This window comes from Cryptomeria japonica, chromosome 1, assembly GCF_030272615.1.
Source record: "Cryptomeria japonica chromosome 1, Sugi_1.0, whole genome shotgun sequence".
In the NCBI taxonomy this organism is placed as follows: Eukaryota; Viridiplantae; Streptophyta; class Pinopsida; order Cupressales; family Cupressaceae; genus Cryptomeria; species Cryptomeria japonica.
In genome coordinates this window covers 591,504,993-591,515,810 of record NC_081405.1, presented here as the reverse complement: position 1 = coordinate 591,515,810, position 10,818 = coordinate 591,504,993, and the positions used below count along the sequence as shown (strand labels likewise).

At 32.2% G+C, this 10,818-nt stretch overlaps 1 protein-coding gene across 1 annotated transcript; it reads left to right on the top strand.

Moving 5' to 3' along the window:
- Nucleotides 1–7,190: 7,190 nt before the first annotated feature.
- On the top strand, nucleotides 7,191–10,135 carry LOC131028704 (uncharacterized). The gene is made up of 3 exons (XM_057959040.2): nucleotides 7,191–7,789; nucleotides 9,125–9,181; nucleotides 9,317–10,135. Exons 1-3 carry the CDS (start codon nucleotides 7,526–7,528, stop codon nucleotides 9,668–9,670), a joined length of 675 nt encoding a protein of 224 aa, XP_057815023.2. The 5' UTR covers nucleotides 7,191–7,525; the 3' UTR covers nucleotides 9,671–10,135.
- The last annotated feature ends 683 nt before the right edge of the window (nucleotides 10,136–10,818 follow it).

Below are 10,818 nucleotides of genomic sequence, written 5' to 3'. Positions count from 1 at the left end.
CAAATTCATTTTCATAGCTGATTTGAATGTGTCAATTGATAGATCACCCATGAAAATCAAGTCATCAACATATAAACAAACTATTATGATATCACCTTTTTCATTCATCTTGGTGCAAAGAGTAGGTTCACTATTGCACCTATTGAAGCTATTTTGCAAAAAATAACTATTGATTCTACTATACCATGCTCTTGGGGTCTGTTTGAGTCCATAGAGTGCCTTATTGAGTTTGTAAACTTTGTTTCCATGGCCCAAAATCTCATAGCCATTTAAGAAAGTTTATTTCACATCCATTTGATATACTGCCCACCTGTTTTGAGCTACCATGGCTAGTATTGTTCTCACGGTGTCTAAATGGGCTACGGGTGCAAATGTCTCATTGTAATCTTCCTCAGGTTTTTGTGAATAACCCTTTGCTACAAGCCTTGCCTTGTGTTTTTGCACATCACCATTTGCATTCAATTTTGTTTTGTAAAACCAGTTCACTCCTATCACTTCTTTTCATTGTGGAAGATTCACAAACCTCCATGTTTGATTTTTTTTCAATAACATCTATTTCTTCATCCATTGCATGCTCCCATTTTTCTTCTTTAATTGATTCTTCAAAATGAATAGGGTTACTTACATGTGAGTATAAAGTGAAATGAGAATTCTGACCTGCATTATTTTCACCTTCATTTTGCTCATAAATTTCTCTTAAAATTTTGATTTTTTGTTTTCTTAAGCTTGCTAATGTGGGGTTTTACATGTCACTTGAACTTGTTGAATGTGGACTTGATGGTCCAGCACCAAGAGTCTCAATTGAAGATGGTGTTTGCTGTATATTTGATGGAGTATTTATTTGAGTGTTGGAGGTTGTTCTTATCCTTGATGATGGTGTCACTTGACGACTTTGTTGACCTTGAATGCGTGTGGAAGGAGTCGTATCTGGAGGAGTAACTCTTGTTATAAAATCTTCATTTTCTTTTTGTGGTATGTTGGCTGCAATATTGATTGTTTTATCCAAACTTCCATCCCATGCTTCATCTTCTATGAATTACACATCTCTGCTGATTATAACCTTTTTGCTGATTGGATTATATGACTTGTAAGCCTTGGATTCATTACTATATCCCACAAATATACATTTTTATCTTTTGTTGTCCAACTTTCTTCTTAACTCATCCAACACATGTGCATAGGCCATACATCCAAATACTCTCATGTGAGTAACACTATGTTTTCTTCCACTCCATGCTTCTTCTGGAATCATATTGATGATACTTTTGGTAGGACATCTATTAATTATGTATGTTGCACATGCTACAACTTCAGCCCAATACTCATTAGACAAACGTTTTCACTTCAAAATTCTTCTTGCCATTTCTATTATTGTCCTATTTTTCCTTTCAACTACACCATTTTTTTTAGGGTTATACTTTGTAGTGAATTGTTTGTGGATACCATGATCCTTGTAAAATCTTATGAAGTCACTTGAAATGTACTCACCACCTCTATCTGTTCACAATGCTTTGATGTGATGTCCACTTTGATTTTCAACAAGAGTCTTGAATTAACATAAATAATCAAATGTACCTCATACTTATGTTTTAGAAAGTAGACCCATATATTTCTTGTGAAGTCATCAATGGATGTCAATAAGTAGTAGCTTCTACCAATTGAGTGTGTTTGCATTGGTCCACATAAATCTGAATGGATAATTTCCAATGGTGCATTTTCCCTTAATGAGTTTCGCACTGGAAATGGTTCCTTATGTCACTTTCCCAAGATGCATCCATCACATAGTTTTTCTATAAGTGGAAAACCCTTTTACTATGCCCTTTCTATGAAGTAGGTTTAAACCTCTAAAGTTGAGATGCCCATTTATCTTAGATACCATAGGCAATTTTCATCTTTAATTTCATGTTGAAAGATTGTTTGTGTGATTGCTGCAACCTTTTCTTCATACACTTGTGGGTTAATTGAGGGGTGTTCTTGAGCAAGCTCTACCTTCAAATCCGGTTTTATCCTTAGGGGGAACATTCTATTGTTTGTCATTTAGACTTTTGCAATAAGTTGATTACTTTAAAATTTATCTAGGATTGTGCATTCTCTATTTTTTAAAAAGACCCTATACCCCTTTTGAACTAGATGTCTAATGCTCATTAGATTATGCTCTAAGCCAGGGAGAAAATACACATCTGAAATCAACTTTTTCTCCCCCCTTTTTTGTTAGAATGTTGACACTTCCTTTGCCCATAACTAAAGTTTTATTGTCATTTCCCAATGTTACATTTGATTTCACACTCTCATCCAAACTTGAAAATAATTCTAAACTCCCAATCATATGATTGCTGCAACCTGGGTCTAAAAACCATGTCTTTCTCACATTCTTGTGCAACATTACAAGCTATGAACATGTTGTCCCGAGTTTGGTTTTCTTTAGTGAAGTTTTCATTTTTTTGCCTAGACACATATTACTTCTTTCTACATTCACTTAAATAATGCCCAAACTTCTTGCAATAATGATATTGAATTGAGGATTTGTCATACCTTTGGCTATGTGGCCAATTTTGGCTTGGATTATGACTTGGGTTTTGGTTGCTAGCTCTTCCACTTGAGTTTGATGGGCTATTTCTTTCACCTCTATATGAATTTCTTCCTCTACCTCTGAAATTTGATCTACCCCTGTCTCTACTATGACTAATTGACACTTGGTGATTTGAAAGCATGCTCCAAACTTAAATTTGCTGACTATTTATCCTATGCTCATGAGAAATAAGTGATGCATGTAGCTCATGAATTGAAAAATATGAGAGATTCTTTGTCTCTTCTATGGCCACCACAATAGATTCAAATCTTGTAGGCAAACTTCTCAAAATATTTTCAACCACTCTCCTCTCTTCAAGTGTGTTACCATGAGATCTGATTTGGTTTACCAATCCAATAATTTGAGTGAAGAATAAGTCTAGTGTATCTGATTCTTTTATATATACTTTCAAAACCCCTTCTTAGCATTTGCAACTTAACTATTTTCACATTTTCCATTCCTTAATAGGTTGTCTAAATATTGTCCCATTATTGCTTGGAATTTGTTGCTACATGAATCCTTGGAAAAATCCTTTCATTCACACCTTGAAAGATAGAGAAGAAGGCTTTTGAATCCTATATTTTATTTTATTTTCCTTCAATATGTCTTTCTTTGCTTGAGTTAATGCATTATATGTTGTTGTATCATTTGGTTTTGGGTAGCCATTCTCAACAAACTCCCATAAATCTTGAGCACAAAATAATGTCTTCACTGTGATTTTCTAGTAATCATAATTTTTCGCCTTGAATTGAGGAATTTGTGGGTTTGTCAAACTTGTGTTGGGAGTTACCATTATTGACTGCAAATAACTTGCTTTAAAAACCCTTAACTCCTTGAAAAATATTTGAAATCTTCAACCCACTTACCTTAAGCTTTGATACCATTGATGGATAAAGGCAGGGGAGAAACAAAGAGAAAAATAAACAGAGATAAAACAAAGCTACTTGACAATGTTACACTTTCATATATATATATATATTGACATCAAAACTTCTGATTTTATATAACTCAAAATACAAGACAAATTACTTATATTTATCAGAACATAGAGCTACCGCTCCTTTCAATTTCATGTACTAAGAAGGAACATATGTTCCCTTGTTCTCTCTATCTATTGTTATAATAAGACTTCTAGAATCTTTCTAGATTTGTATGCCCAAGATAAAAGAGGGAAAAAGAACAAAACATTAACTTCATTTAATTGTAATCTTACATCCACCACCATATGCATATCTTAAGAAGATTTTTTAACTAAAAAATTGTCTTGTTTTGGAGTGAGTAGGAAGGTACATAAGCTGAATCAAAGATAGATTAGATAGAAAACATCATAATGTACGGTGAAACAAATGAGGCAGTTGGATATTAACTCCAACACAACACTTGTTATTTTTGGTTTCTCTTGTGATTTCTTTCTCTCACATTTATATCTTCAAAAAAAAATCTAACACATTGTATGATTTTTCCTTTATCATGTCATAACTTCCATTTCTTTTTCTTATACCATTGTTCATACATTTTCAAAAAAAAAATATAAAGAGAAAGAATAGGAATAAACACACAACTATTTTGCAATATAATTTGATATTTCTTTATTTTCTTGCAGAGGGTAATATACTTTTAAAACTTCTAAAAAATAACTTGTCATTCATCCATTTAATAGTAAATAAGTGATAGATAAATCAATTTAATAGACATAGTGATAAGGATATAATAGAAATAAGAAATAAAACAAAGTGTAAGTGATCATATTTAACATTCTTAAGCATGTAGATATTTTATGTAATTGTGATATATATTTTATTCTTTTTTATAATCTAGGGGTGTCTCTCCTGCAAGCCATGCCATTAGGTAAGTTTGGGTAGAGAAAATCAACCTCGAGACTTATATGGGAAGAACCCAAAGCCATTAACCAACTACACTACCCTTTTGGATCAACATTTTTTTAAATTTTAGTGCTCAAAATAAGAATATTTGTAGAACAATTTTTCTTTATAATATCTTAAGACTTTTAATATGAATTAATTATATATTAAATGCCTTTAAATACTCCTTGAAATAACAATGAATTGCACAAACATGTATTAACTCAATTTATATTATTTAATAGAAAAGCCATCAAGAATTTGTATTTAAAAAAGAAAAGAAAATTTGGGGTTAATCTCAAGCCCCTTAAAGTCTATATCATGTACCACAAAAATGACCTAGGATGGGCAAGTGAAGATCTCAAGGTGGGGATATAGTTTTTTGATATATGTGTGATTACAAAAATGACCTAGGATGGGTAGGTGAAGATCTCAAGGTGGGAATATAGTTTTTTGATATATGTGTGATCATGGGTGTTATAAATGATAAAAAATGACAAGTATATAAGAATGTGTAAATTATTATACAATGTGACTGGATAAAGATTACATAATGAATTAAACTTACACAAAAGTATGTCACTTGGGAATATATAATTGTATTAAATCATTCCCTAAAAATGAGCTAAAAAAAAGAAATGAATTAAAATATATAAATTATACAATAATAAAAATAAATCACACTTTATATAAGAAATTTTACACGATAAATATTAATTGAAATTAAAACCTTAGAAAAAAAATTAGGGCTTACATGGAATTCGTGTGATTTGATCGTGAATAAAAAATGTGACTAATATGATCTAGAAAGTATAATTTAATATTTCATTCTTGATTAGGAGAATGAGAAAGAGAAGATTATAAAAGGGGAATATTTAAAGTATTTATATTCATTTCAAATTATAAAATGTGATTTTTCTAACAAAAATCAAAGTCATATTTTTTTTGGAGCAAAGGTTGTCTATTGGTTCAAGATTAAAGATTTTAAACAATTTATAATTATAAGAAATAATATGCATTATATCTTATAAGGAAAGTAGAGCTTGTCTAAAATATTTGACATATAACATGTTGATAATTATATTATTTTAATTGTTTGATGCTTAGAATCTAAGGCCTAGGCTTCCCATTATGAAGAGAATAATTGACATGCAAATGGCTTACATTTTTTTCTATAAGAATAATCTGGTATAATTATTAATTTATTGTTTAATAAAAGTTGTTTGCATGGAGTAGCCTCCTTAGGTATCATTAAACTTACTTTTTATATTGAAACCTTCTAAAATTGAATGAATAGTGAAATAATGATAAATGTAGATCCGTTTTATGATTAATATTGTATCAACCAAATAGATTAGAGATTTTGTGTTGTGAAATCAAACTTGAATTTGACTTGAATTTTAGATGAAGAAATTGAGCTAAATAGATGGTTGGATAAATTATGAATAAAACCAATTCATAAAGTTGTGTGGAGATATGATGAAACTAATTCAAAATAAATTTTAACTTTGAACATCAAAACATGTTAATTTTATATCAATTAATATAAAAAAATAATCCAATCACAATAAATCTAAAACAATTTTTTAATAAGAAATTCAATTTTTACCATTCCAATTTTAGATGTATTAAATGTTTGGGTAAAAATATATTACCAATTTTTTATTTATTTTTAATTTAATTTAATATTTTGTTTTGTTTTGTTGGTGGTTGAAGAACTTTGCAATTTCAGACATACATATAGATGAAATGGAATTAATATAGTAAATCACTACAAAAATATTCCTCCACCAATACATCTGGTACCGACTACCCCTACGATGCACTGACATCTTATGCATACAATACATGTTATACATACATTACATGTTACACATACATATAACTGCATGGCAACGTGTAGCACATCCTATGCATACAATACATGTTCATCATACATTGCATCGTAGGGGCTGGGTAGACGTTGCCGTATATGCTTTTCCTCTCAGTGCCTTAGGCACAACAAGTAGATATACCCAAAAGACATTGAAATTAAAAAAGTTCAGTTCAAATCCTCACCTCCTTTGTGTTTGAAAATCTATAAATTTAATCTCTTTTCTCAATTCACAATCTTTGAAATAATTGCTAATCTATGCAGAAAATCAGTACAAGATTGAAAGAGTTTTATAATTGCTAATCTATGCACGAAATCAGTGCAAGATTGAAGGAGTCTTAATTAGATTTATTTGCTCAATTCATCTGACACTACCCAAACAGTAAATTAAGATGGTATAGAAACGTAATTACGAGTTTGACACATCAAAAGGTGTGTTAATCAATTTAACTATGACTCTATTGGGGGGCCTTATCATCAATGTTCAATAAAACAAGAACAAAAACACCGTCGTGCAAGTTTGGTCAGGAAGCGTGTTTCATTGGAAACACGCAGAGAATTCAGCAATAAAGTGCGTATATATATTTTCCGACAACCTTGGAGGGCAATGCTATCATACCTGCTAGTTATAGCTAACGGTTTAACCCCAATGGCGAAAAGTACGCTCGAAAGAAACTCTAAGTAATGATGTACGTTCAATTGATGTTAAAAGTGATAGGAAGCAGAAATAATCTGAGAATACTAGTCGTCCTCCTCAATTGGAGCCTTTTCTTCCGCCAACGCGCTTTCCTCAACGATTACATAACTACTCTTTCCTTTATATACATGTGCAATGTCAACCTCTAGGTTTAAACACAAGGATCTTCACGAGCCCAGCTAAAAAAATTTCTTAACAGGCCGTGGATTTGGAGAAACCCATTTCCTAATGGGTATCAGATCTTGTTTTGTTTTGTTTTATGTAATTTTTGTAGCTATGAGATGGGTTAGTACAAGGGCCACTAATAAGAAAACCGTGTTGCGATGATTAAGAATGGAGTTTCTCCTGTGGGATATGAGCTGGGTTGTGTTTGAATATCAAACAGTTGGTCAATTCAAATAAGATTTTTATTTATTACTTTTAGGTCTGAATGAAGTGTCAAATTGCCATTTACTATTTGAGACTTTTGTTATTCGAGTGGAGGAGATATGATATCAGGATAATTTTATAGAGAGAGGAAAAGCATGGGTGGTCAGAGAAGTTTTGATGTGTGCTTTTACTTGGGTTTTGATCTGAATCTGAACATTTTTTCAAGGTTGGATGTGAAGTCCTTGGGCAGATGTATTGCTGTGTCCAAGGAGTGGAAAGATGTTGCTGTGTCGGATGCTTTGTGGGAGAAACACAAAAGGGAATTGTGGGAAGGGAAGGTTTATATTGATCCAAAAGCTCTCAGGCCTAGTCTTCGTCCAGTAGAGGCTTTTGCTATTTCTATAAGGGAAAGCCGCCGGGTGAGAGCACTTTTCTTTCTTTTTTCCTTGTCATTTCATCTTTCTGTTTGATTCTGCACTTATCTTGCTTGAGTTTTATACATTGATAAGCTTTTCATGGTGGGCATAAACAGTCCATGTGTTGTAATTCATTCAAAGGTTATCTATATGGAAATGCCCCGTTTTTATCTGAGTAAACCAGAGAGAGTAGACAAGCTTATCATTTTGGGGACCCACGTACTCAAGTAAAAGTTGGTGGTTGTATATGCCTTGAAGTAGATATACCCAAAAGACATTGAAACTGTAGCTCGAATGTGACTTAAAAGTTCAATTTTTGGCATCTTCAGGCTGCCAACAATAACCAGAGAAAATTCTTTAGTAATCATCCATGGTCAATTCTTTTATAGAATTGAAATTTTTTCTGTAACTCTTCACGAGACCATTCAGAATCTGTGGCACCAAATTAGTTCCAATCAAATTTGTAGAACAAATTACCAGGTTATTTATTTTATATTTTATAACAGTTTTTAAAGGTTAAATGTTTTTATATGCTGATCTCATTTCTAATATAAACATTACAATAATAATTTAAACTTAGATAATAAAAACAACACTATCAGATTTCAATTTTCACACAACCTATTATCACACAACCTTTTAATTTTAATTAGATTGGAAAAAAAAAATACAAATTCTCAGTAGTTTTTGCCCAAGCTGGATGGCGTAGATGTTTACCCATTTTAGACAGCATTGGTTGCAAATTATGGTCGAACATGGAGATTAACTCTGGTAAAACGGAAAACATATCGAATCATTTATGAGGTATTCGGCGCATCGGGCCTTCTTTTAGAAAGGCCATAGGATTATATGGTTAGAACAGTATAACCACTAATATTAGAGAGTCACTTGACTGCAGATAAAGATATCAAAACTAGTTTGTTGAGTGGAAAAAATTTCAGTATTTTCACAAACAGTTATTATTCGGATAAGTAATTTAACAATAATATCTTTTCAAGATTTATCTGGTGAGAAGAAAGTTAAGAGAATAGGAGAGTTCATTAATTAAATAAGAATGTCTACTATCCCACAAATCATCTTCCATCTAGTTTATGAAAAATATATTAGTATTCTCACAAACAGTTATTATTCGGATCAAGTACATTAATAATTTAACAGTAATATCTTTTCATGATTTTATTATCAAATTAAACAACAATATTTACTATGGGTATCCCATAGTTAAGCATCTTCTATTCTATTCTTATCTTTTACAACTTTCTTTTCGGAATATTTTTGAAATACAGAGTTATCCTTTCTTACCTTATTCTCACACTAAATTTATATGATGATTTGCAGACGAGGTTGACTATGGAGGAGATTTGCAGTTTCACCTGGACAGTGCATTTCAAATCCGTAAGACATCATATTATTAAATAAAAGCTAAAGTCTTAAGTAGTTTAATTTTGTAATCAGCATTCAGATACAATAAGTACTGCATATACATGAAAATTTTAATCATGAATATGAATTGTTTTTGGTTTTTGGCAGAATGCACCAGCATATTGGCTATCGATGGATCCAATTTATAATGGACTGCCTCCAATGCAACGGTTTTTTCATCCTGACGGTTATGTAAGCCCAGGACCCAATGACCCCGTTTGGGGAGGCCATGAATGCAATTGGAAGTTTGTAAATGTGGGAGGAGAACGAGTGAATGTGCGAATAAACAGCTGGGTCAGCTTGCAGGTTGAGCGCACACCAAACTGGGGATGGACTATGAACAATTTACTGGTTACTTATAGCGCGCCAAATTGTTTTCCGGTGGGTTCCCCATCTGAGAGTCACGGATGCCAACAACCCGGCACTTCAATCTGCCACTACTCAAGGAGTCGGAAAGAATGAAAAATAAGCAGGATTTTGAATTGTGCTCCGCCACCCGGTTTCATAACTGATGTGAGATATCGTATATATGACGGTCATTATGTTCAGTTTTGTTTGCCTTTAATCCGGTGTACGTTTGATTCTGTATCATAAGTGAGCTTGCTTTGACAGTTACAGACGTTCATTGAGAAGAGTTGAGATTTCCATGATCTTCTACGGTTATATAGATTATTTGTAGTTGCGTGCCCTTCTTTGGCTTCTGTGGCGGATTGAATAAGGACTCTGATTTTTTTTGAGTTGGCACTGTTAAAACGGATTCTCTGAAGAACAGGAGGAAGGTGCATGAACCTCAATATTGTAATATTATTTATCCTTCTCAATCTCCGAATAACGGGAAGAAAGTGCATGAACTTCCTTTACTGTAATATCATTTATGCTTCTCGATCTCCGAATAATGGGATGAAAGTGCATGAACCTCATTTACTGTAATATCATTTATGCTTCTCAATTATGCTTCTCAATCTCCGAATAACGGGATGAAAGTGCATGAATCGCATTTACTGTAATATCATTTATGCTTCTAAATCTCCGAATAATATCATTTATGCTTCTAAATCTCCGAATAATATAATTTATGCTTCTAAATCTCCGAATAACGGCACGAACCTGATTTACTGTTAACATCATTTATGCTTCTCAATCTCCGAATAATGGGATGAAAGTGCATCAATCTCATTTACTGTAATATCATTTATGCTTCTCAATCTCCAAATAACGGGATGAATGTGCATGAACCTCATTTACTGTTATATCATTTATTCTTTACAGCGTGTACATTTGAGTCAACCTCGTCCATCAAGGAATTATATTATTTTTTTGTTTGTTGATAATTTAACTTATTACATTCACATATGAATATAAAAATGGTAAGATTTATTATACTCACATGATAGATTAGAAATAATATTTAGATGGAAGGTATATCTTTATTTGAAAGAGATGAGCTAACTTGTATCATTAACCATAATATGATATGAGAAATCATGATTAATGACCAAGAACATGTGAAAATATGCTCTATTTTGGCTGCTGTTTCAATGCTTCCAGATATGGAAATGGGAGGGCTTAAGCTTCTATTTTTTAAGAAAAGGTGGTCCCATTAAGAAATT

What these genes read in the sequence shown, in the direction of transcription:
- LOC131028704 (XM_057959040.2), top strand. Translation starts at nt 7,526, where the DNA reads ATGGGTGGTCAGAGAAGTTTTGATGTGTGCTTTTACTTGGGTTTTGAT. An exon ending in CTATAAGGGAAAGCCGCCGG is followed by an intron (nt 7,790 to 9,124) that starts GTGAGAGCACTT and finishes GATGATTTGCAG; the next exon opens with ACGAGGTTGACTATGGAGGA. An exon ending in GGACAGTGCATTTCAAATCC is followed by an intron (nt 9,182 to 9,316) that starts GTAAGACATCAT and finishes GGTTTTTGGCAG; the next exon opens with AATGCACCAGCATATTGGCT.